Source organism: Eschrichtius robustus, chromosome 12 (genome assembly GCF_028021215.1).
Source record: "Eschrichtius robustus isolate mEscRob2 chromosome 12, mEscRob2.pri, whole genome shotgun sequence".
Taxonomy (NCBI): Eukaryota; Metazoa; Chordata; class Mammalia; order Artiodactyla; family Eschrichtiidae; genus Eschrichtius; species Eschrichtius robustus.
This window is the reverse complement of record NC_090835.1, coordinates 76415391-76441797: the sequence shown is the minus strand read 5'-3', so window position 1 is coordinate 76441797 and position 26407 is coordinate 76415391. Positions and strand designations below refer to the sequence as shown.

Below are 26407 nucleotides of genomic sequence, written 5' to 3'. Positions count from 1 at the left end.
CTGGGGGCAGACATCAAAAACAACGGGAACTACGAACCTGCAGCCTGCAAAAAGGAGACTGACCCCAAACACAGTAAGTTAAGCAAAATGAGAAGACAGAGAAATACACAGCAGATGAAGGAGCAAGGTAACAACGCACCAGGCCAAACAAGTGAAGAGGAAATAGGCAGTCTACCTGAAAAAGAATTCAGAGTAATGATAGTAAAGATGATCCAAAATCTTGGAAATAGAATGGAGAAAATACAAGAAACGTTAAACAAGGACCTAGAAGAACTAAAGAGCAAACAATGATGAACAACACAGTAAATGAAATATAAAATTCTCTAGAAGGAATCAATAGCAGAATAACTGAGGCAGAAGAACGGATAAGTGACCTGGAAGATAAAATAGTGGAAATAACTACCGCAGGGCAGAATAAAGAAAAAAGAATGAAAAGAATTGAGGGCAGCAATTAGAGAAAGAAGAACAAAAAATACCCAAAGTTAGCAGAAGGAAAGATCATAAAGATCAGATCAGAAATAAGTGAAAAACAAATGAAGGAAACAGTAGTTAAGATCAATAAAACTAAAAGCTGATTCCTTGAGAAGATAAACAAAATTGATAAACCACTAGCCAGACTCATCGAGAAAAAAAGGGAGAAGACTCATCAATAGAATTAGAAATGAAAAAGGAGAAGTAACAACTGACACTGCAGAAATACAAAGGATCTTGAGAGATTACTGCAAGCAACTATATGCCAATAAAATGGACAACCTGGAAGAAATGGACAAATTTTTAGAAAAGCACAACCTCCCAAGACTGAACCAGGAAGAAATAGAAAATATAAACAGACCAATCACAAGTACTGAAATAGAAACTGTGATTAAAAATCTTCCAACAAACAAAAGCCCAGGACCAGATGGCTTCACAGGCGAATTCTATCAAACATTTAGAGAAGAGCTAACACCTGTCCTTCTCAAACTCTTCCAAAATATAGCAGAGGGAGGAACACTCCCAAACTCTACGAGGCCACCATCACCCTGATACCAAAACCAGACAAAGATGTCACAAAAAAAGAAAACTACAGGCCAATATCACTGATTAACATAGATGCACAAATCCTCAACAAAATACTAGCAAACAGAAGCCAACAGCACATTAAAAGGATCATAACACCATGATCAAGTGGGGTTTATCCCAGGAATGCAAGGATTCTTCAGTATACACAATCAATGTGATAAACCGTATTAACAATTGAAGAAAGACCATATGATCATCGCAATAGATGCAGAAAAAGCTTTTGACAAAATTCAACACCCATTTATGATAAAAACTCTCCAGAAAGTAGGCATAGAGGGAACTTACCTCAACATAATAAAGGCCATATATGACAAATGCACAGCCAACATTATTCTTTTTATTTTATTTATTTATTTATTTATTTATTTATTTATTTATTTATTTATTTATTTATTTATTTATTTATTTATTTATTTATTTATTTATTTATTTATTTATGGCTGTGTTGGGCCTTCGTTGCCGTGCGAGGGCTTTCTCTAGTTGTGGCAAGCGGGGGCCACTCTTCATTGCGGTGTGCGGGCCTCTCTCTATCGTGGCCTCTCTTGTTGCGGAGCACAGGTTCCAGACACACAGGCTCAGTACTTGTGGCTCACGGCCCAGTTGCTCCGCGGCATGTGGGATCTTCCCAGACCAGGGCTTCCGTGTCCCCTGCATTGGCAGGCATATTCTCAACCACTGCACCACCAGGGAAGCCCCAACATTATTCTTAATGGTGAAGAACTGAAACCATTTCCACTAGGATCAGGAACAAGACAAGGTTGCCCACTCTCACCACTATTCAACATAGTTTTGGAAGTTTTAGCCCCAGCAACCAGAGAAGAAAAAGAAATAAAAGTAATCCAAATCGGAAAAGAAGAAGTAAAACTGTCACTGTTTGCAGTTGACATGATACTATACATAGAGAATCCTAAAGATGCTACCAGAAAGCTACTAGAGCTAATCAATGGATTGGGTGAAGTAGCAGGGTATAAAATTAATGCACAGAAATCTCTTGCATTCCTATACACTAATGATGAAAAATCTGAAGGAGAAATTAAGGAAACACTCCCATTTACCACTGCAACAAAAAGAATAAAATACTTAGGAATAAACCTACCTAAGGAGACAAAAGACCTGTATGCAGAAAACTATAAGACACTGATGAAAGAAATTAAAGATGATACAAACAAATGGAGAGATATACCGTGTTCTTGGATTGGAAGAATCAACACTGTGAAAATGACTATACTACCCAAAGCAATCTACAGATTCAATGCAATCCCTATCAAACTACCAATGGCATTTTTCACAGAACTAGAATAAAAAATTTCACAGTTTGTATGGAAACACAAAAGACCCCGAATAGCCAAAGCAATCTTGAGAAAGAAAAACGGAGCTGGAGGAATCAGGCTCCCTGCCTTCAAACTATACTACAAAGCTACAGTCATCAAGACAGTATGGTACTGGTAGAAAAACAGAAATATAGATCAGTGGAACAGGATAGAAAGCCCAGAGATAAACCCACACACATATGGTCACCTTATCTTTGATAAAGGAGGCAAGACTATACAATGGAGAAAAGACAGCCTCTTCAATAAGTGGTGCTGGGAAAACTGGACAGCTACATGTAAAAGAATGAAATTAGAACACTCCCTAACACCATACACAAAAATAAACTCAAAATGGATTAAAGACCTAAATGTAAGGCCAGACACTATAAAACTCTTAGAGGAAAACATAGGCAGAACACTCTATGACATACATCACAGCAGGATCCTTTTTGACCCACCTCCTAGAGAAATGGAAATAAAAACAAAAATAAACAAATGGGACCTAATGAAACCTAAAAGCTTTTGCACAGCAAAGGAGACCATAAACAAGACGAAAAGACAACCCTCAGAATGGGAGAAAGTATTTGCAAATGAAACAACTGACAAAGGATTAATCTCCAAAATATACAGGCAGGTCATGCAGCTCAATATCAAAAAAACAATCCAAAAAGGGCAGAAGACCTAAATAAGACATTTCTCCCAAGAAGATATACAGATTGCCAACAAACACATGAAAGGATGCTCAACATCACTAATTATTAGAGAAATGCAAATCAAAACTACAATGAGGTATCACCTCACACCGGTCAGAATGGCCATCATCAAAAAATCTACAAACAATAAATGCTGGAGAGGGTGTGGAGAAAAGGGAACCCTCTTGCACTGCTGGTGGGAATGTAAATTGATACAGCCACTATGGAGAACAGTATGGAGGTTCCTTAAAAAACTAAAAATAGAACTACCAGATGACCCAGCAATCCCACTACTGGGCATATACCCTGAGAAAACCATAATTCAAAAAGAGTCATGTACCACAATGTTCATTGCAGCTCTATTTACAATAGCCAGGACATGGAAGCAACCTAAGTGTCCATCGACAGATGAATGGATAAAGAAGATGTGGCACAAATATACAATGGAATATTACTCAGCCATAAAATGAAATGAAATTGAGGTATTTGTAGTGAGGTGGATGGACCTAGAGTCTGTCATACAGAGTGAAGTAAGTCAGAAAGAGAAAAACAAATACCATATGCTAACACATATATATGGAATCTAAAAAAAAAAAAAAAAAAAAAAGTGGTTCTGATGAACCTAGGGGCAGGACAGGAATAAAGACACAGACGTAGAGAATGGACTTGAGGACATGGGGAAGGGGAAGGGGAAGCTGGGATGAAGCGAGAGAGTGGCATGGACATATATACACTACCAAATGTAAAATAGATAGCTAGTGGGAAGCAGCCACATAGCACAGGGAGATCAGCTTGGTGCTTTGTGACCACCTAGAGGGGTGGGATAGGGAGGATGGGAGGGAGACGCAAGAGGGAGGAGTTATGGGGATGTATGTATATGTATAGCTGATTCACTTTGTTATACAGCAGAAACTAACACAATATTGTAAAGCAGTTATACTCCAATAAAGATGTTAAAAAAAAGATACATTAAAAAAATAATAATTTTGAAAAAAGGAAGTAATAGGTGTTAGCAAGGATGTGGAGAAATTGGAACTCTTGTACATTGTTGGTAGGAATGTAAAATGGTACAGCCACTCTGGAAAACAGTTTGGCAGTTCCTCAAAAAATTAAAAATAGTGGGAATTCCCTGGTGGTCCAGTGGTTAGGACTCCGTGCTTCCACTGCAGGGGGCCCAGATTCTATCCCTGGTTGAGGAGCTAAGATCCTGCAAGCCGTGCAGCACGGCCAAAAGCATAAAAATAAATTAAAAAATTAAATATAGAATTACCATGTTAAGCAGCAAGTCCAGCTTGAGGTATATACTCGAAAGAATTGAAAGCGGGTCTTAAAGAGGTATTTATACGTCTATGTTCATAGCAGCATTACTCACAATAGCTAAAACGTGGAAGCAACCAGTGTCCCATCAGTGGATGAATCGATAAGCAAAATGTGGTCTATACAAACAGTGGAATATCATTCAGCCTTAAAAAGGAAGGAATTTCTGCAACATGCTACAACATGGGTGAACCGTGACTATGCTAAGTGGAATAAGCCAGTCATAAAAAGGCAGTTTAAACATGGGTGCTAATGAATGCACATGGTTAGACTTAAAAAACATCATTGAGGGTTTTTAAAAAATAAGCATGGGGCTTCCCTGGTGGCTCAGTGGTTAAGAATCTGCCTGCCAATGCAGGGGACACGGGTTCGAGCCCTGGTCTGGGAAGATCCCACGTGCCGCGGAGCAGCTAAGCCCGTGAGCCATAACTGCTGAGCCTGTGCATCTGGAGCCTGTGCTCCGCAACGGGAGAGGCCGCGACAGTGAGAGGCCCGCGCACCGCGATGAAGAGTGGCCCCCACTCGCCGCAACTGGAGAAAGCCCTCGCACAGAAACGAAGACCCAACACAGCCATAAACAAATAAATAAATAAATAATTTAAAAAAAAAAAAAACATGGTCTAAAATGATCTATTCAGTGTTCATCTTAAATATTTGATCTTGCTGGTCCATGTTCTGTAATTTTCTATACATTTGAAATGTTTTATAGTTAACTTTTAAAAGAGAAATAGGTAGTTATGCCCTCTGGCTATAGATTGTTCCGTGGTGCCATTGCAGTGGAAGGCAGGTAGATCAGGTCGATAGTCTAACAAAGGTAAGTCATTTTGGTGGGGAAGAGGTGCTCATGCTGGGAATTGCAAATGTGCCTCTAGGAGACTAAACAGCTGCCAGAGCATTGTTGGGTCCATGCTCTTGATTCAGAGACAAAACATCCTAAAAATGGGGGCATATTACTACCTACTCTGTGTTCCTGCCTGTGAACCATGATGCCTCTGACATTTCATCCTCTATCACGGGCAGTCAGAAAACTGGGAGTGCCTTGGCATCGTCTAAGGTTTGAAAGAATTTTGCTTTCCAGCTTTAGACTGTGATGTTGTCCGGCTCTCTCAGAATTCGGTTCTTGTGGTTGATTGCTATTAGGTGTTGTATACTGTACAAATAAACTTAATAGCATCAAGTCTATCCCCTTCTCCAGGGAAACATTTAAATTCCCCTGCCAAGAGTAGTGTTGACAGAGAGGTATCTATGTGGAAATGTAGTATCACTGAATTACAAGATGGAAACCCACTCTTTCCTACTCCAGCAGACTGAGAAAAGTTCACCATAGCATTCCTGTTTTTTTCAGAACTCACAATACTTTATATGCACCAGAAATGCTAGCCAAAATGGCAGAACCTTTTACGAGGGCTCTAGATATGCTTGAAGTGGAAAAATCTGCTATTTTAGGTAAGAAATGTAACCTTTTTTTTTTTCTTGAAGTTTTCTATACCTTTATATGCCTTTATATTTCTATACCTTATCTCTAATGCAGCTTCAGTGTGCCTTGTGTCACCTTCTCCTCACCTGGCACTACCTTGACCACCTGTTTGTTCAGAAATGCATGTATGGGGTTCCTACAGGCTCTCTAGGAACAAGTGTGTTTACTTCATTATCTTATCATGCAGAGAAGGTCTTCAGAAGCACACACACCCCATGTTAACCCCTCCTTCACTTTAGCTGCCAGCTGGTAGTATGTGTTAGAGCCTTTAGATTATAAATAAACCATGCTTTTTGACCTGAAGGATATTAGCATACTTTCCTGCCTTTTGTATATGGGGGGGGGGAAGTATTCAAACAATTAAGCTTAAATAGCTTTAATCAGTAAAATATAATGTATGTTATCACTTTTTTTTTTTTTTTTTTAATCTGTAAAGTGCCCCACATAGTGCCTGGCACCTAATACTAATAATGACAAATACTTTTATAACCAATATTACGTGCCAAGTGCTATATTCTAATCATTATATGTGTTAGTTCATTTAATCAACCTAGGAACACACTACTCTTTTTTTTTTTTTTTTTTTAAACTTTTGGGTTTGTTTATTTATTTATTTATTTGTTTATTTATGGCTGTGTTGGGTCTTCGTTTCTGTGCGAGGGCTTTCTCTAGTTGTGGTCATCGCGGTGCGCGGGCCTCTCACTGTCGTGGCCTCTCCTGTTGCGGAGCACAGGCTCCAGACGCGCAGGCTCAGTAATTGTGGCTCACGGGCCTAGTTGCTCCGCGGCATGTGGGATCTTCCCAGACCAGAGCTCGACCCCGTGTCCCCTGCATTGGCAGGCAGATTCTTAACCACTGCGCCACCAGGGAAGCCCTGTTATCACTTTTTTAAGGAATAGTTTCTGAGCCAAGTTTCCCAAGTTTCACCTTGATCAGAATGTTGCTTTAACTCATTTCTCCCATTAGCAAATAACTTCATGATCATAATTGTGATACGTGCTGTGAAGGCAAGTGACTGTGGGAGTGTTTATTGGGAGACCTGACCCAGTCTTGGAGTGGAGTCACAAGACTGCCTCCCAGTGGAGACTTGAAGGATGAACAGGGGCCAACCAGGCTGGGGGCAAAAGGAGATGCTGAGCATTCTAGGCAGACAGAATGGCAGGTGCAAGATCCCGAGGCATACAGCAAAGAGCTTGATATGTCCAGGGAATAGGAAGGTGACTTGTGTGGCCGGAACACAGAGAGCAAGGCAGTTGGTTAGAAGTTAGAGCTAGAGGACTTCCCTGGTGGTGCAGCAGTTAAGAATCCGCCTGCCAATGCAGGGGACACAGGTTCGAGCCCTGGTCCGGGAAGATCCCATATGCCGCCGAGCAACGAAGCCCGTGCACCACAACTACTGAGGCTGCGTGCCACAACAACTGAAGCCCGCACACCTAGAGCCTGTGCCCTGCAACAAGAGAAGCCACCGCAACGAGAAGCCCCCGCACCACAAAGAGCAGCCCCCGCTCGCTGCAACTAGAGAAAGCCTGCGCGCAGCAACGAAGACCCAACGCAGCCAAAAATAAAAAATAAATAAGTAAATAAATTTATTAAAAAAAAAAAAAGAAGTTAGAGCTAGAGACACCAGAGATGTCTAAACCTTGTGCCTATCTCTGGAGCTTCAGGTTGGCTTACCATCACAGCCCCAACAGTGTGTTTTTGCCCCGGCTATCACCTCTGCATGGGCCTGGCCATGATTAAGCAATCTAGTGAGCATGCCTCAGCTATGACTTAATGAAAAGGAGACTGTTAGCTTGTCTTTCCAGGGCCCATGGCTATCACTCTTGGCCTAAATGGTCCTGGGCCATTTCCTTTGGCACCACTACACTTAAGCTCCCTTTTGGAGACACCAGTAAAAATGAAACGTCCAAAAAATGTCTTGTTATTAATATAAAAATTAGGTGTTGCTTCCCCACCCGTTCCCCTCCTGCCCCCCCTTCAGTTATTCATATTAAGCCAGGAACTGCTGCTGTAGAAATGTATGACCAACCAAAACATACTGGAATGGACAAACAGTTCCCTCTGGCAGCTTCCAACCAGGAGCAAGATTGGAAACAAAATTGCCTCTGATTAGAAGTATAGATCTTTTAAGGCAATTGTTACACTGAGATAAGTGGGTTTCATTTTTATCTGCTATACACCTTGGGCTTTTGCATAAAATTTTGCTTGAAAAAGAGGTTCTGTGACTTAAAAAGGAAGGGGGGGACATTCCCAGTACTTTATGGAGAGATCGTTTTGGGCTATCATTGTGTGTTTTGGTACAAGTTCCATCTGGAGAAACCCAGGCAAAAGTTAGAGTACTCAAACCTGGACACTTAAATAGCTTTCGCCTTTCCCTGCAAATACAGGGTAGCAGTCACTTTAGGGAAGCTGTTAGCACTTCCAGCTGGTAGAAGACTTGGTCAGCTGCTTTGCATTTATAGCACCCGGCCCCCACCCCCACCCCCCAAACCACCTCTGCCTATGGGAGGGTGTTGGCAGGTTGAGACCCTCAGCAGAGGAGCAGCAGGTTCCTGATCCATCTTTGTCTGTAGGATTACCTCAGCCTCTCTTGGAACTGAATGACTCTCCTATCTACAAAACGGTCTTAGAAAGAATGCAGCGTTTCTTCTGCACCCTCTATGAAAACTGGTAAGGAACCAATGGTGCCTTTTCATATTCTCCTCCTAGACATGCATTGTATAGGATGGCCTTGGGTTGGACGTCTGATCTAGAATTCTAGTGTACAGGTAATGTGAAGAAAGAATTTGACAGGAAACTAATGATTCTAGTGTCAAATCAAAATGAACAGGCTGGTTTCCTGCAATTTTTATTTTAATTGTCACATGTGCCTTTAAGTCCTCGCCATGACTTGATATTTTAATGCCCAACTTGTCTGTTTCCAGTGCATAAAGTGATGAGACCAAAGTAGAAGTTACAGTGATGGGGATGCATTTTCTCAGACCCCTCACTACTCATAGCCCACTATTCATGGGCACTGGGAGATAGCTGGCCATATTTTGTCTTGGGGTCCTGGTTGTGGCATGGGGGGTGTAACTGGCCCTTCTGTACACCAGCATCCCCAGGGCACTGATCTCGCTAACACAGTGCTCTAGTCAGCCAACTAACAAAAGATTCTCCATTGTAAATCCATATTACTTACGAAGTAATGAAAGGCTACCGTTGATCTTGGGTACCGACATCTGTCTTTTAAAAGATGCTGAATCTGGTTTCAAGAAGTTTCCTTAAATGTTGGGGTTGGGGGGGTGGTGGCTGTTATTTTCCCTTCTGATAGAAGATTAAGTCCACATCTTCGAAGTATACTGATTAAGCAAAAGTTCTCTTAAAAAGAAAATACAATGAATTGCTTTTCTAGCTGAGAAGTCTTCTTGTAGACTAGAAATTCCCAAGGCAGTCAGGGCTGGCGATAACAGATAATGGATTTGATGTTGTTCATGATTTTCCTTTACAGTTTCCATATCCTAGGGAAGGCAGGCCCTTCCATGCAGCAGGACTTCTACACCGTGGAGCACCTGGCCACCCAGCTCCTCAGCTCTGCCTTCGTCAACTTGAACAATATTCCTGACTACCGACTCAGACCCATGCTTCATATCCTTTCAAAAGTCCCTAGATAACCCAAAGGGCCAGAAGACTGAAGACAGGAACAGTTCAGAAGCACCAGAGGAGGCAGAGCTGAGCTATATGAAATAGATGGAAACATTTCTGACAGTATATAGTAACCACATTAGAAAGACAAGAAGATTGAAGTAAATAAAAGGAAAAACCTGAAAGCAGTCCAGGGAGTGTTGAAAGCTCTTTCTCCTTACGGGAAATTCTTACCATCCCATTTCTTGGAAAGATGAAAAATGAAGCTTTTATCCCTTTTCTGTACTTTGTCAGGTGCTTCTCTTTGAAGAAGCACACTCATACTGCATTCTCATTCAGACTCTGTTTTTGTTTGTTTGGGGGAGTATCGTTCTTCCCTGAAAGTTACATTGTAAGGAGAGTTTATTACAATTCCAGTCTGGCAGGGGAGTGGTGCTTTAGAACGACGGGCATGCGCTCGTGTGCTAAAGCTTCTTAACCTACCGCGGCATGGGTCTTTGTGAAGCCTCTGGTGCTCTTCTGTCCCCCGGAGCACTACGAAGCCCTGGTGTCTCCCATCCTTGGACCTCTTTTCACCTACCTTCACATGGTAAGAGATTGGCCAGGAAAGGGTGGCGAAGAGGCCTCTTGGAGTGGGTGGCCTCTCATGAGTCTCACAAGTCAAGAGCTCCTGAAAGCGTTGTCTCCTAGCCCTGCCAGGATGGCTGCACAGCCGCTCCACCCTTGCTGCCCTGGTTGGAGCAGCTCCCCCGAAGAACTAAACTGGTTCCATTGCCTGCAAAGCACCTGCAGACTCAGATTCTACTCCTATCCTCCTGTTAACTGAGGAGAGGTGATCAGGGGAGTGCTTTTCCTGGGTCTGTTTCCCTGACTCTGGAATTAAGCAGGGGGACCAGCTGGGCAGAGAATAGGTGTGTCCAGAGAGACTCAGGAGTTCTGAAATGTCATTGATCCTTTCCAAGCAAAGAAGTGTTTGATATGCTGCCCTTGTCGTGGGTGTGGGAGAGGTTACAGAAACCGTATCTGGTTTTTTAACCTTGTGGGGTCTCCCAAGGCTCTGTCATTGTTACCTGGACTCATCTTCAGCTAATTCTAACCATGAAGGGGCCCTTAGATATTATCTTTTCCAACCTTCTCCCTAGTGTAGCACTTATTTCTTTTTTTGTTTTCCCAGAGGCTTTCCCAAAAATGGCAAGTCATCAACCAGAGGAGCCTGCTGTGGTAAGGGACTCTCTCTTCTCCGTGATGGATGAGCTGGCAGCCAGCTTTGGGGTGGGAGAAGGTAGACATGGAGGAAGAAGGACTCTGCCATCCCAGGGCTAGAATAATAGTGGGTTATAGTCATCCTCAGCCTAGATGGTAGATCGCTTTTCTGTGACCATTAGGCAGACTCAGCTCAGGCCTTCATAGGGGGTACCTTCAGCTGCCTGAGGTGAATGCTGAGACATTCTTAGGATTTTGATCCATTCCCCTCAAGCCAACTGGATATAGTCACAAGTAATAATGCCCCTCAGTGGGTCACTGCTCCCCATTCCTAACTTTTGAGTGGAATGTAGACCAGAGGAAGTCAGGAGAAGGAAGTGGGCACAGAGGGTCTAGCTAGGGTCACTGCTTCTTTTGCATTCCCATGGAACTTGGCTCCTGGTTTTCTGCAGTGGAGAAGATGAGACAACAGATGAAAACCCAGAGTCTCAAGAGATGCTGGAGGAACAACTGGTGAGGATGTTAACCCGAGAAGTCATGGACCTGATCAGTAAGTGGCATGGGAACCAGGGGTAGAAGGCAAGCCTTTTTCTGGAAGAAAAGCTGGTCACTCACCTAACGTGTTTGCAGCAACACTGACTGATAAGAAATAATTAACTAAATAGAAACTATATAATTCTTAAGTCAATTTAAGGACACTTTATGAATTGTGAACTGCATTGTAGTTCATACTAAGGGCAGATTATGAGGAAATGGTCTAAAATAGCAGGAGGAAGTTGGATTAATGGTAGGAATAACTTCTAGCTTTGTCAAAATAGGGAAATTTTTTAATTCTTAGACATGAAGGTGGTTATATTTCGTCTTTATTTTTTGGTCAGTTCATTTGTTTGAGATCCAAAGTAGACCAAGTATACATATGAGGCATCCTCTCCTGGTCATTTACTCTCAGATAATTCTGTAATTTCCCTCCAGTTGATTGAACTTGAAGAGGGACCAGAACACAGTCTGGTCAAATGCCTCTATTTCTGTTGGTGAAGCTGACTTTGTGCCTGGACGGTATCCCACCTTCCCCCACTCCTCACCTGCCCAGAGACAGTTTGGGATCCACTGGCCTGGGACGGCTGTTGTCTGGTGGTAATATGCCTAGTAACCCTGCTTTCTTGCCTTAGCTGTGTGCTGTGTTTCAAAGAAAGGTGCTGACCACGGTACTGCTCCCGCTGCAGATGGAGATGGTAAGTGAGCCTGTTGCGGCCCTTGGAGGTCAGCCATTAAGCTCCTAAATATTGTTACTTCTGTAACCAGGTCAGTTCCCATAGAAACTGTGTCCCTAGCAGTCTGGTGTGGAGGAGACTTTGTACATCTAGCTTTCGTCCATGCTGGCCCCCTTGCTGTATTCCCCAGCACAGTCCCCTCCTCAGAGCCTCTGCGCTTGGTGATTCCTCTACCTAGAATGATTGTTCTCCCAACTATATACCTGGCCCATCCCCCTGCTTTTTATTCAGGTCTCTGCTCAGATGTCACTTCTGAGAGGTCTTCCATGACCAGCTTATCAAAAATAACGCCAGCCTCTAGATTCTTCCTCTGCTCTGTCTTCCGGCACTGATCACTACCTGACATGTTTTATTTGTGTTATTAATTACTTCTCTCCCTCACTAGAATTTAACTACTAACAGGGAAGGGACTTTGTTGTATTCCTCTTATATCCCCAGTAACTGCTATAGTGGGTCCTCAAATATTTGTTTAACGACAAAAGATCCTCAGCATTTGCAGCTTTTTAGGTAACTGTCCAGAAAAATTCCCTGTTTTGCAAATGTATGGCTAGATGCATCTCTAGATCTGCCACGGGCAGAGGCTTCTACACCCTCTTATGAGGCTGGGGGGCTGTCCTAGTACCTTTGACCACCAGTCAGCCCAGGATACTCACCTCTCCTTTACTCTGTGGGCTTCTGTCAGAAAGGACGGTCTCTGTTCTGAAAGGATGGAGCTTAACATTTTGGTCTCTACTTACAGATGAAGAGATGATGGCCACAGAGGTAACCCCCTCGGCCATGGCAGAGCTTACAGACCTGGGAAAATGTCTAATGAAGCATGAGGTGGGTGGAGGGGCAGGCGAGATTTTTTCCTTGCCCAGCCAGGGAGCCCGCTTCCACTTTTCTCATTTTCTGATGCTATCAGGAGGGTTTTTTGGTAATACTCCTTTATATGAGTTAAAGAAAACAGTGGGAAAGGCAGAAGGCCACTGTGTTCCCATGCTGGCATGGGCAAAGGCTCAGAAAAACACCCAGGCACATTGCCACCAGTCCCTGGTGTTCAGCCTCCCCCAGGCCTGAGCATCTCCTTCCTGCACATAGGTTTTATTTTCTGTATTGGTTGGTTTTTCTTTTTTGGATGGCCTGATAGACATAGAGGAAATAAACTCCCATCTCTTCAGTAGCTGCTTTTATCATTTTCCTGCTTACCTATTAAAACTCTAGCTCCTGATGCATAAGAATTCAGAGAACATTGTACTTATTTTCCCATTGTAATTCTCCATCCTTTTCCGTTAGGATGTTTGTACAGCGCTATTAATTACAGCCTTCAATTCCCTGGCCTGGAAGGATACTCTGTCCTGCCAGAGGACGACCACACAGCTCTGCTGGCCTCTCCTCAAACAAGTATGGTTACTCACCCTTTCTCCTCTCCCCTCATGAAACATTTGGGTCATGAGGATTGACTGAATCAGTTGGAAGAACTAGGGTGCTGAGGCCTTCAGAGTCCCGCTTTGGCCCTGAGCACAGCTGTCTCCCCAGGTGCTGTCAGGGACACTGCTCGCAGATGCTGTTACGTGGCTGTTCACCAGTGTGCTGAAGGGCTTACAGACGCATGGGCAGCACGACGGCTGCATGGCTTCCCTGGTCCACCTGGCCTTCCAGATATATGAGGCGCTGGTGAGTGGAGAAAGCCTGGGGGCAGGATGGCTGCGGCTTCATCCCTCACAGCCTGCCTGCTCCCGGGCACTTGAGCCTTAATCCTAAACGTAGGCAGCTGCCAAGGTGCTAGTGCTGCCCCCTGAGAAGTGGGTGTGGCAGGGGATAGGGAAGGTGACGGGGCCCAAAACAGTGCCATTGAGTGGGTTTACCCCTACTTCTCAGCGTCCCAGGTACCTGGAGATAAGAGCTGTGATGGAGCAGATCCCTGAAATTCAGAAGGACTCACTGGACCAGTTTGACTGCAAGCTTTTGAACCCCTCTCTGCAGAAAGTGGCTGACAAGCGCCGGAAGGACCAATTCAAACGCCTCATTGCTGGGTGCATTGGGGTAGGTCACACCCTTCACACCCTTTCCTTAGTGCTCCCAACCACCTTTGCAGTCTTCTTGGACCATGTGTACAGGCAAACCAGAAACCAGCTGTAGTCACGACCATTATGGTGAGATGATCTTTAAAACAACCCACCACTCGAGACCCAGCATTAGTTCTTTCTCATTTGTCTTCCACAGAAACCCTTGGGCGAGCAGTTCCGAAAAGAAGTTCACATAAAGAATCTTCCCTCACTTTTCAAAAAAACAAAGCCAATGCTGGAAACAGAGGTGCTGGACAATGAGGAGGGCAGCCTGGCCACCATCTTTGAACCCTGAATCAAGCTTCTGGGCATTCTTCCTCGACCTTTATTGTCATCTGTTCTTCCCCTTTGTAGCTATTCTCTAGGCCCCTCTCCACTGCCACCTCACTTTACACCGTCGTCAGCCTGGAGAGAGATCCAGGTCTGGAGCTGGAGAGAGTGGGCCCTGTACAGGGCCGGAAGCCATGCTAAAGCATCAAGAAAGGGAGTTAGGGCTTACACCATTCTGTCTAGATTTCCCAGGTATCTCCCATCCTACTTGGAGTTTTGCCTTTTCCAAGAGAGAAAAGCTAGAGCAGAGCGGCCCTTCTCCCCAAGCCCTCCCGCCCCCAGGCAACCATACACCTGTGCAGAGTGGTAACTAGGGGCGCTATACCCAATGCTGCGACTAGCCAGGCTTGCGACGAGGGTTCAGCCCTGAATTACTTGTGCCAGAGTTTCTCCTGGATCATTGAAAGTCCCACTGAGCCCCCTTGCTGCTGGGCTGACAGGGACCTTCCCCATCCCCCAGGGGCATATCTGGGTCAGGTGCTGAGTGCTGAACTGAATTTGGCCAGTTCCTGCTTTGTTTTGAGCAAGAATCTGGTCACCTGATGGGATCCATGGTACAGGCCACTGCTAAGCTCTGGGCACAGTATCAAATGTTAGTACCTTCAGGGACCAGGGCTGGGCCAGGGTCTGTAGCGCTCTGTAACATCCCTTAGAGCTCACACATTTTGTCCCTCCATGAATGACCCCTCAGTGTGGTTTCCCCAGTCCCCAGGGTCCACTCAGGCACAAGAGCCACAGTACCCTATCTAGTGTCACGATGCCACTGGCATTTAAGGATAATCCAGACCAACTAGGCTACATCTGTGACAAGCAGCTAGCAAAGCCACTGGTCTCTCCTAGGACTAGCTCAGTCCAGGTGCCTTCAAAAATCTCGTGGTCTTTCAGGTCCCTGGTCACTTCCCTCATGGGCCATTTCCAAAAGAAAAAATATGCCTTCCCATCACAACCTGTGAGTCTCCAGTCTGTTCTAAACATCACTGGATGGCCCTATAAGCACAGGGGACATGGATGAACGACTAGTTAATCTATACAGAAGGACACACATTTAGGGTGTGTGTCCATGTGTTCCCCACAGAGGCCTGGCATTGATCCAATCCACTGACCAGGGTTTTGGTGAGGACCGGTGGAGCAGCATGGACTGAAGCTGCAGCTTTTAGCTGGTGTGGCCCCCCAGGTAGGGTAAGGTCAGTAAGAGGCGAAGCTGGGGAAACGGACTTGGGAGTCCCACGTTGCGCTTTCTATGGCACAGACTTGGTCCATCCCCTCTTCCTGGGTGGTGCTTTGGGCTTCTTGTCCACTGTGAAGGCCATCTCAGCATGTTTCCCTCCAAATTTGTTAGCTGCCTACTCCTCTCTGCGGTGGGGCTGTGGAGGGTATAGTTGTATTTATTGTGTTGTAATATTTTTAACATCCTGTGACTTCATGCTAGAAGTTTTCTATTGTTTATAGAACCTTTTTGTAGAAACATTAACTCTAAAGCACATCTGCATGTCAGTAAAAATCTCAATTTCACATAGAAAGGGCCCCATCTCCCTTTTTCAAACTAGTGACATACTCCAGGGTCACTGTTTCTCATGAGCATCTTGCTTGCTAAGGGGGCTGGACATGAAGAACTGTGACTGACAGACCTGCTCTGTCAAACCCTCTGAAACAGCATGCCAGCCAGAAGCAGCTTTCTCTTCCTGACACGTAGACCAGGCAGCCCTTCCATTCTCTCAGTGTCGTCATTGGTGGCTACTGGACCTAACCCAGAGGGGCTGTCCAAAGGGAACTGTTATTCTTCCTTGTGTGGCTCTTGATAGTAATGTGACTTGACTGCCATGGACCACCCTTTTTTCTCTCAGGAACTTCCTCTGGTATCCAGGAAATAGGTTAAGCAGCACACAGTATTTTTCTGTGGTCTGGCTGTGCCCCCGGAAACCATCACACTCAGCATTTCTCAAGGGGCTTCAGAGGGACTTGGCCCTGACTTGCAGCGATGTCTGAGCCCAATGCTCCTAACTGCTAAATAACGCCAGATCTCTGCTGAGGTGCCCCATATTTTTGGATGAAAACTGAAAAAGTGGTCTCCAACAAAAGGATTTTTGTCTGGATGTGAATTTATTTACATTTAAGACCTTGCAAAGGCATAAAAGTCACATTTTGTGGCACATTTAACGAAGTGTATTGACTGAAAATAAAGCTGGAATTGTCCCCAGAAAACTCAGGACCCCTATTCTCTGGGCTCTCTACAGCAGTCTTGTGGGGGCAGGTCAGAACCTAAAATCTTCAGCTTGCCTCAGGAGCATCCAATCCCAGCCATGCCAAGTCCAGCGCAGCTTCAATCCATCTGAACCGCATCCAGTTCATCCAAGAACCGCCGGCACTTCCCCATCAGTACCTTGATGGCTTCACTCACCAGCACGTCTGGTGGCAACACCCCTGTTGACTCAACAGAGACTGGGGACCAAAGGGACACTTTAGCCCAGGCAGGGCTTACAAAAGCTCCTTATACGTATTGCTAGATTCCACATCTGAACCCTGCAAGGAAGCTGCAGCACCAAAGAACTCCACCCCTGCCCCACCCTCCAACTTGAAACTCACAGATGTAATGGTTCCGAACACGAGCAAGCCGTACAACCTTCTTTAGCTTCTCATTCCGGAAGACCTCCCTGCTGAAGGTATCTAGCCGGGGACTGGCAACTCTGGCCACCTTTTTACCTAATGAAAACAAACCATATTATAAACACATGAGCCTAGAACTTTTATTTCTCTGCTACCTTCAAAGAAAATACACTTTAGGGCCTGGCATCCCAAATCCCATACCTTGGATTTCTTGCACCTCAATAACACCAGGTGAGAAGCACCGGCTCAGCTCCTCAGCCGCATCCCCTTCCACGGGCTCAAGCAGGGTGATGTCCGGCAGGAGCCGGTAACTGGCTGTTGCCACAGGTGAAAACTTGGCATGATCTTTGCCTGGAGGGAAGAGGGAACTCGGAGCCTGGGAGGAGACCCTTCCTCACATTCCCTAAGCTACTGACATCAAAGGCCCATTGGCTTTCTGCCTGTCGGGGACATCTCAGCCAAGTCCCTTAGTCATACCTCACCCCAGGGTAATCAAAGGGTCTTACCGATGCCCTTGACGCAGTGCATGAGCAGGTCAATCTCCTGGCCAGGCCGTAGCTGAGCGATGAGGATATCGTCATGTACCGGTCGGATGGTGCCCTCCGGGAAAAGGTCAGCCTGGTTCCCCAGGGGGACCCATGTCATGTGCCTGGTGTACACTGCAGGAGGAAGCACATCAGACCCAAGTCCCTAAAACTAGCACCCACCAACAGGGGGCCCTCTTCCTCACCCCACCGGTACCTACCTTTGTGGCTGACATAGAGCTCATTGGGGTCAGAGGAATCTTTAGCGGCGTGGGGGTTCCGAGTGCACCTGACCTGCAGCCGAAACTGCAGGGTATCTATCTCTGTGCCTTCTTCATCTCCTGCACAAAGGGAGGAGGTGGGCGCTGTTAAAGAGCTAGTGGATGTCGGTGCCAGGCACTACGCTGCATGCATTGCATGTTTCTCTCATCCTCTTGGCAACCCTGGTAAGGCAAGGGCAAGTGTTCTCACAGACAACAGCACTGATGTACCGGAAGACTGGTAACGGGCCCAGGGTCATAGAGTAGCCAATCAAGGGTTCGAACACAGGCAGTCTGATTCCAGAATCAACTTCAGAGGAAAGCTGCCCACCTTTCCCCAAAATTTCATTTTTTCAAACCCTCACCTTGATTCCGATATTCAAAAAGGCGGGGATCAGCATGAATGGGGATGAGCCCCAAGCGGTGAGCAAGGATCTCATCCTGGACAATGGAAGTGTTGTTGTACACCAGGACCTTCTCCACAGCCATGGTTGGCACCTGCCCAAGAAAAAAAAGCCACTCATCTACAAAGACCCTGTAGACTCCCCACCTACTCCCTGCCTCCTGACATAGGGAGATGGAGACCTCTTCCTAGAAGAACGCTTGATGAAAAGTTTACAAAGAATGAGCAGGAGGAATGCTCAGCAAAACTGCAGGAAAAATACCACTTGAGACAATTCTACAAATGAGGTTTCCCCACACAACTCCACCTTTGCCGTCGTGCCCACCTATACCTCAGCTAATAGAATGCGTCGAAAAGCATTGGCAATGGCTGCATCGATTCCCACCATGTCAAACTCCAATGAGTTTTCATCCATGTGTACCACATCCACGCGGAAATTCTAAAGGAACAGGAAAAACACTAAATGAAGCCTGCTCTCTATACAGTCAATACCTCCCCCCAGATATTCCCCTCAAGAACCTCCCTTTGCCCAGATGTCCCTCTCTCCCCCAATCATTTATTAGTTTCTGGAAAAGTCTTCATTTTTATCTTCATTTAAAATCCTCTGCAATATGGCTTCCAGCCAGGCCATCCACAGAGGCTATTTTACTAAGAATAGGCTCACGTATTGCTCAGTCCAGTTGATACTACTCAATCCTTATCTTACTAGACACCTCCCTTGCACCTGGCATTGTTGAGAGAATCCCGTTTCCAAACTCTACTGCCTTGATTTCTGAGCACCAATCTTCTGTTCTCTTCCTTCTTGTCTGATCAATCCTTCTACTAAATTCACAATCTTCCACCTACTATATACATGTTACCATTTCCCAAGTTTTTGTGTCTCTCCAGGGTGACCTCAACCCCACCCATGGTTTTAGCAACTATCTGTACGGACAACTCCCCAAACTACGTCTCACTTCTGATCTCATATATATCTCCTGCTAGCCTGCTAGACTTCTCCATCCACAGGAAACTGAATGCATCAACACTCCCTTTCCCCAGACCCATTTCTCATCAGTAAATGACACGACCACCCATCAAAGTAGTTCCCCAACAAGGTAATTTTACACTCCCCCCTCACAGCCCATATCCAAGCAACCACCAAATTTACCTTCTGTCTCCCGTGCTCTGTTGCCATGATCACAATCTTAGTTTCTGCCTTCAGCCTCAGCTCCCCTATGCAATTCTGTCACAAATCTGCACACACCACATGACAATCCTCAAATTCATTCTCTCCCAACCATTAAGCTTGCAGATATGATAATATCTGCTTAAGAGCTCTTCAAAAGCTCCCTATCACCTACAGTGCCTAAAATGCACTTCAATCTCGCCTAACACTCATGCTGACCCACTTCATATTCTAGCAACAATGAACTGCTTGGACACTCCTCACCCTTCGCTGTTCTCAGCTTCTGCTCATCGTTCAAGGCTGAACTGAGATGTCATCTCCTTCAGGAAATCTTCCATACTTCTGCCCCCCCTTCTCATTCTGGATTAAGTGCCTGTGCAGGATATACCCGCCCCAACCCCATCACCTTTTTTGCTTTCAACCGCCTATACCGCATTACACCGGACTCATTTGTCTACGCATGCTCTTCTCCAACAAGACTGAACATCTTGTTTGCAGAACAGGGCAGAAATCGTGTACACTGACTACCTAGCATGTTGCTCAATATACGGAGCAAACCCTAAGTGAGGCAGGAAAGACAGGGCCCAACCCAAGGACAGCCTCCTCATACAGACATTAGGCAAAAGGCAAAGCCACCCCTCCTTGTGTTGCACTTAATGAGATTATGAAGCATGGAGGAATGGCATCAGCAACAAGAACATACATTAAACCTTGATTAAACTTTGTGACACCTGAACAGGGAACCCTGCCCAGAAAACCCACAGAGCTCAGCCGAGCATGAGCAATAAAAGTGCACAGGCTGCAGCTGACTGCTATACAACCTTCCACGCCTGGTGCTTGACTGCTAAGGGAAAATGGCTCTTAGAGCACATGTGCGGTGGCTTCCGGAGACAGACTCGCAAGAGAAGCGGATGTAACCAGGTGCAATTAAGATCCCACCCCATCCTCCCACCAATGAATATTCTGCCCCTAATCAAAGAAACCTGCATCCATTCAAGGAATTGAAATAAAAGGCGGGGGGAGGTCAGAAAACTCCTCAGATGCCCTCCTCACTGGCGAGGACGCCCGAGTTCTTTTCCAAGTGCGTTTGCTTCTGCCCCTTAATACACTGCTTCTTTCTCTCTACACCTCAGTCTGTGTGACTTTTTTTGCGTTCCCTGTCCAAATTCTTTTGGACAGGTAGAACAAGAACCTGGACCTTTAATTTAGCCTGTCTGGCATCAGTCTTTGGCAAGCAAGCCAGGAGATTTATTGGAAGTTAATTACTCTTCATCTTGGTCTCTTGTAAGTCTTAGCCTCCCACCTCCCTTGCACTTAAGTGGTGCTGCCTGACTTCCTATCATTACTTTTCTCTGTCGCTCTTTGTCGCGCCTCTGCGGCCCATCTCACTCATATTTTCGTGTCTTGCTCTCCTGGAAGTGCGGGAAGAGGAATTTGTCAGGCGCTTTCCAAGCTTGCTGCTAGGTCTTGCACTTCTCATTGTTGCATGGCATGTCAGGCCAGCCTCTATTCACAGGCAGTCAGGGACCTGAACCACAGGAGCTTCGCCCTCTGGGTTTATCTTATCCACCATTTGATTAACTGTTGTCAGGTTCAAATTAGCAAAAATATAAAATACAGCTTTACTTGGACAGACTGTAAGTTGAAGAAAGCTGAGGTTTTCTTAGATTTTTTTTTTTTTAACACAATTACATATACCGCCTCCCTTAGTGGCTGGTACCCATTTTCAGATTCTTACCACCCTTTCAGAGAATGAAAACTAGAACCTAAATAGGTCCTGGAACTATAAGGATGTCCGTTTTAGGGGAATGCACCCGAGGAACATAAGAATTAATCATTGGCTATAGAATCTACAGAGAAGCCTTGAAGCCTTCAGGAAGGTCGCTCACCCTGGGTACCACAGACACCAGGGGAGGACACGGGCCTCAGGACAGGGGCTGGCAGGGCTGCCATATGATGGGGTCGCTACCCTCACATAGGCTACAGTCAGCAGGAGTGAGAAAAACAGGGATACCCGTAGCCAGTCCTGACCGGCAATGCTCCTCCTTTTGGCAGGAGCTTGGTTCCCCTGAAGGATCACAGGTAATCTTTACTCCCAGGGACATACCCTTTGGGAGCATTCAGAGACACCAAGGACATTCTCTCTTTTGGGCTTTTGTGCACCCCATGCTGCCTGGGGACCCTGACCATTGAGGGCTATATTTCAGGACTAGTTAAACTCTAAAGGCACGTAAAACCAGTGAACTCATTAAGAGCAGTACTTAATTAGTTAATTTGGGACAAGTCCAGACAGTTGAATTCCTTCTCTGACCAAATGAGCCTCATCTAGGATTAAACTTGTGAAAGTTTTTAGAGAATGCACTAACACAGACCCCTCCACCCCAAGAACCAGTCCCTACTGGGACAACATTTTTATCAGCTAGTCTGTCCCTGATATTAGGTGAAAGCTCCCAAAGTTACAGTTGGGCCCTCAGGCTCTGATGCCTTAGCCGCTAGATATGGCCTATGGGGTATTTAATAACCGTGACCAGGCAGAGGAAGCCCTGAGGGACTGGCACGAAGGGGAACAAACTAAGAAACAGGCTCAACTGACAGCTCTTGCTGTCAGCAGTGCCTTGCAACCTCAGGGACAAAGAGAAGACACGACACCAGATCAACAGAGACTCCACAAGGGGTCTGCTTCAAATGTGGTAAGCCAGGCCACTGCGCCCGTTCCTGCTGAGGGCAAAAGGCAAAACTGCTCGCCCCATGTCCAAACTGTGGAAAGTCAGGCCATCAGAGGTGAGAATGTCCCATGTCCAATTTGGACAAAGGGGTCTCGAAACTCCAAATGGTAGCTGCAGATAGCTGACAGGGCCGGGGGTCCTTGGCTCCCATGGAAAAACTCACCATCTCAACAGAAGAGCCCCAGGTGATCCTTAACAAGGCAGGTAAGAGGGTCTAATTTTTTAATCAATACAGGAGCCACTTGCTCTGTCTTTAAACAATTATGCTGTACTCTCAAATGTTAAAAGCTGCCTGGTATTGATAAAAATCCCCACAGTTGGTATTTCATTAAGCCACTCAATTGCCAATCTGAACAATATTTGGTCTCACATGCCTTCTCGGTAGTCCCTGAATGCCCCATCCTTTAACGGGACAATACGTTATAAAAGCTTGGGAGCCACTTCAGCGACTAGGAACAGGCCCCAGCTTTTAAATTGCTCTGGCTGAAACCTAACATTTAGGTGAAACCTAACACCCATAAATTTTCAAGCCTGAGACAGAGACATCCCAGGAAGGGCCCCCCAGGCCAAGCTAATTATTACTAGGTGCGGGTTACTAGTCTTTTGTCAGTCACACACAATACTCCTATTCTGCCTGTTATCAAACCCAACAGGACCAAATAAGTATTTTGGGGACACCAAGAATGGATGACCAACTATTAGCTAAGCGGGGAACCTGTCTAGAGTTAAACCTATCCCTCCTCCCAAGTCTTCACAGGACATCGAGGACCACAGATGACCAGAAGAGTCCAGACAGGCGAGTGAGCCCCCTTCCAAACCTAAAGTTCTTATTCAAGAAGGACAAAAAAACTTCATAAATCCAAGGCTAAGTACCTATGGCCACTATTTTCCTTCTGCCCCATTACACCAGTCCACCCATAAACTAATTAATATGCTTTGGTGAATTTGGATACCTGTTGCCCTGCTCGTGTTCCTTCTTGCTGCTCTGGTAATCCTTTCTGAGTGTTGTCTTGAGTCAGCACCTTTACCGGAGAGGGCTCTGCTCTGTCCATGCTGGGTTTAAAAAGGACTGTTTGTTTTTAGCTCACCACTGCCGCCGCCACCACAAAATCGTTATTCATCCTAACCTTTCTCTCCCTCCTTTAGGGTGTCTGCATTAGGGGAATAAGAATTTAATGCAACTGTAAATCTTTCAAAAATTACTCATGGTTTAATTCCTTGGGTCTCACTTTTAGGAAAGATCTGCTTACTCTGGCAATATCCAAAGCTTCCAAGGCAGACTTTCTCTCCCTCTCTCTCTCTCTCTCTCTGAGGAATCCTCTTCCATTAATGTCTTTAAATATAGAAGTTTTATTTAAAATCTTAGATTCCCGAGCTAGGTGGCAATTCCACCACTATGAAGGATTCTTAGATGCATAAGAAAAGTGGATACATCTGGGCACCACAGGCAGACACATTACTGGTCATGCCCTATATCAAAAAGAAGGATAGAAAAAGAAAAGGCAATCCCCCTACCTGGCCAACGGGGACGAATGGGCAGGGTCCTGGACCCTCTCTCCTTGGAGACATCCAAGGTCTAGTAAGGTCACTGAGGGGACGCCTCCAAGGCCTAGGAACTAGGTAACTGGTAGAAGGCGATGCCCTTGCTGTTACCAAAGGCGAGAGCAAAAATCACAGAACGCCCTGATTTTTGTGCTGTTTTCTTTTCTGTCCACTTTAGGTATAAACACCATAGGAGGTGCCCCTTCAATACCCAAGCAGTCCCTCTTAGGACGCATCCTGAAAAATTGGAAGGAATTCAACGTTGATGAGCTAAAACACAAGAAACTCATCTTTTTCTGCAATACATTTTGGCCTCAATACAAGTAAGGGTCAGGGAAACCTGGCCCCAAAATGGCTCTTCAAATTATGATACTATTTGACAACTGGATTTATTTTGCAGGAAACTAGAGAAATGGACTGAGGTTCCTATGTGCAGGCTTTTATGATGCTATACCAAAACCCTTCATTGAAGGAATCATGTCAGATTTGTTTCAATGAACCAAAGAAAAGAGACCAAAATACCCCAGATATTTTAGATGACAACCCCAACTCCTCCTTCCCTTCCCTGGGATTGGCTAAGGCCTCTCCTTGTCTAGATAATGCCTTGATAGTGGGACAATGCATGCTAGGCCAACTAAGTAATCAGAGGGACCTCAGTATAACCATTTATAATCCCATTCCTGAAATAAGAGGGCAACTGGACTCATCCTGGCAAAAATCGGAGCTGCTATTGGTTTGGCAGCTCCACGGGGCGGGGTGGGGGGGAGGGGGCTTTGCCTACCACGAGGCAACACTTTATAACCTGTCAGATACTCTGTCTACCCTGGCCAGGACCAGAGGAGACTCACTCTCTAGACTCTCAACATCTCTTAATTCCCTAGCTAATGTGGTGATGGATAACAGACCGGTCTTGGATTATCTCCTAGCTGAGCAAGTAAGGATATGTGCAGTTATCAACAAAACATGTTACACCTACATCAACACCCCTGGCCAGGTGTTACAGTTTTGGAAAGGATAACCCCAGCGCCCACTCCACATGGACTGCAGTCAAAGGGATATGACCAAAGGTACCCTTTGGACCTCTGGTTGCATTAATACTTTTGCTGATTTCTGGCCCCTGCGTTTTTACTTGCTTGTTAAATTTGTTTCCTCCAGGTTGCAACAATTTGACATAAACATGATGGTCATACAGGGACTCCAGCCACTGCCTACTGCTGAGGCCTCTATGGAAATCTTGGGACCCCGTGACCAGAAAGGAGGAAAGTTTCATTCCCAGGGTCAGACAAGGGAAGACTGCCCCTGCCAGCTTGAAGAAGTTACAGAAGAATGAGACTTTTGGCCCTGAATAACCCCAAAAGATTTTGGGAAGGAACTCTTTCAGGGTGGAATTGAGGCAGGAAAGACAGGGCTGGACCCAAGGACAGCCTCCTCACACACAGACTTTAGGCAACACGCAACGCCACCTCTCCTTGTTTTGCACTTAATGAGACTATGAAGCATGGAGGAATGGCCATCAGCAACAAGAACATAAATTAAACCTTGATTAAACTTCGTGATACCTAAACAGAGAACCCTAACCAGAAAACCCACAGAGCTAGAGCTTGGTGGAGCATGAGCAATAAAAATGCACAGGCTGCGGGTGGCTGCTATACAACCTTCCACACCTGGCGCTAAGGAAAAATTTAAGGGCAAACAGCTTTCAGAAGTGCGGTGGCTTTAAAAGACCAATGCGCAAGAGAAGCTGATGTAACCAGATGCAATCAAGATCCCACCCCAGGGACTTCCCTGGTGGGTTAAGAATCCTTCCGCCAGTGCAGAGGACACGGGTTCGATGGCTGGTCCAGGAAGATCCCACATGCCGCGGAGCAACTAAGCCTGTGCTCCACAACTGCTGAGCCTGCACTCCAGAGCCCGTGAGCCACAACTACTGAGCCCATGCGCCGCAACTACTGAAGCCGCGTGCCTAGAGCCGGTACTCCACAAGAGAAGCCACTGCAATGAGAAGCCCGAGAACAGCAACGAAGGCCCAACGCAGCCAAAAATAAAAAATAAAATTTTTCTTAAAAAGCAAATATTAAAAAAAAAAAATCCCACCCCATCCTCCCAACAATGAATATTCCGCCCCTAATCAAAGAAACCTGCATCCATTCAAGGAATTAAAATGAAATTAAAAGAGGGGGGGAGGCGGTGGTCACAAAACTCCTCGGGTGCGCCCCTCACTCGCGAGGACGCCCTCATTCTTCTCTTGAGTACGTACTTTTCCTTCTGCCCCTTAATAAATTGCTTCTTTGTTTCTCTCTACGCCTTAGTCTCTGTGTATGACCTTTCTAGCGTTCCCTGTCCAAATTCTTTTGGACAGGTAGAACAAGAACCTGGACCTTTAATTTAGCCTGAACAGCATCACAAGGACAGCTTCTGAGGCACAGGCTACTCAGACCACAAGGTCCGATCCCCGTACTCTCTCCGGACACCTCCAGCTCCACCCACCTTTTCGAAGCGGTCCTGGTCCCAGGCATCATCGTAGCCCGAATAGTTACCGGGAAAGTCGGTGGTATGAACCTAGAGCAAAGAGAGACGAGCCTGTCCGCGAAGGGGCAGCGAGGCCAAGCCTGTCCCCACTCTGACCCCAACTCATCCCTGTTCCGCTCCCAGTTCTCCTCCCGAGCTCAAGGCCACAAGGCTTACATTGCGAACCCCGAACTCCCCTAAAACCACGCGGCTCCGCATTTCCTCCACTGCCTGGGCCGCCGCCATCTTCAACTCCTCCACGTGACCAGGGCACCTAACTGGTGCGTGCGTTCTAGTGGCCCTCCTCCGTCTCCGTGGCAACGCATCACCTCCTGGAATCT

General features: G+C 45.8%; 2 protein-coding genes across 6 annotated transcripts in view; one reads left to right on the top strand and one right to left on the bottom strand.

The window, feature by feature from the left end:
- The window catches only part of XPO5 (exportin 5), a 47668-nt gene extending 31244 nt beyond the window's left edge, over positions 1–16424 (top strand). For 3 of the 4 annotated variants that reach the window (XM_068559303.1, XM_068559302.1, XM_068559301.1), the window contains 12 exons: positions 5724–5824; positions 8429–8525; positions 9346–9482; positions 9971–10068; positions 10654–10700; positions 11135–11232; positions 11852–11914; positions 12693–12775; positions 13229–13336; positions 13472–13609; positions 13814–13978; positions 14159–16424. In XM_068559303.1, coding sequence (XP_068415404.1) covers positions 5724–5824; positions 8429–8525; positions 9346–9482; positions 9971–10068; positions 10654–10700; positions 11135–11232; positions 11852–11914; positions 12693–12775; positions 13229–13336; positions 13472–13609; positions 13814–13978; positions 14159–14296 — 1273 coding nt within the window. In that variant the 3' untranslated portion in view covers positions 14297–16424. Of the gene's footprint in view, positions 1–5723; positions 5825–8428; positions 8526–9345; positions 9483–9970; positions 10069–10653; positions 10701–11134; positions 11233–11851; positions 11915–12692; positions 12776–13228; positions 13339–13471; positions 13610–13813; positions 13979–14158 lie in introns of those variants that run through there. The other variant, XR_011075783.1, reaches the window with a different exon arrangement.
- On the bottom strand, positions 16413–26346 carry POLR1C (RNA polymerase I and III subunit C). 2 transcript variants are annotated; one of them, XM_068559311.1, is made up of 9 exons: positions 26244–26346; positions 26046–26117; positions 18454–18561; positions 18085–18217; positions 17681–17800; positions 17442–17594; positions 17137–17286; positions 16915–17031; positions 16413–16770 (listed from the first exon to the last, which is right to left on the bottom strand). In XM_068559311.1, exons 1-9 carry the CDS (start codon positions 26310–26312, stop codon positions 16652–16654), a joined length of 1041 nt encoding a protein of 346 aa, XP_068415412.1. In that variant the 5' UTR covers positions 26313–26346; the 3' UTR covers positions 16413–16651. The 2 variants fall into 2 exon arrangements, with proteins under 2 accessions (XP_068415412.1, XP_068415413.1); XM_068559312.1 differs by lacking the exon at positions 18454–18561.
- Between the last annotated feature and the right edge of the window lie 61 nt (positions 26347–26407).

What these genes read in the sequence shown, in the direction of transcription:
- POLR1C (XM_068559311.1), bottom strand. Translation starts at nt 26,312, where the DNA reads ATGGCGGCGGCCCAGGCAGTGGAGGAAATGCGGAGCCGCGTGGTTTTA. An exon ending in GGGAGTTCGGGGTTCGCAAT is followed by an intron (nt 26,118 to 26,243) that starts GTAAGCCTTGTG and finishes TCTTTGCTCTAG; the next exon opens with GTTCATACCACCGACTTTCC. An exon ending in GCTCTATGTCAGCCACAAAG is followed by an intron (nt 17,595 to 17,680) that starts GTAGGTACCGGT and finishes TTCCTCCTGCAG; the next exon opens with TGTACACCAGGCACATGACA.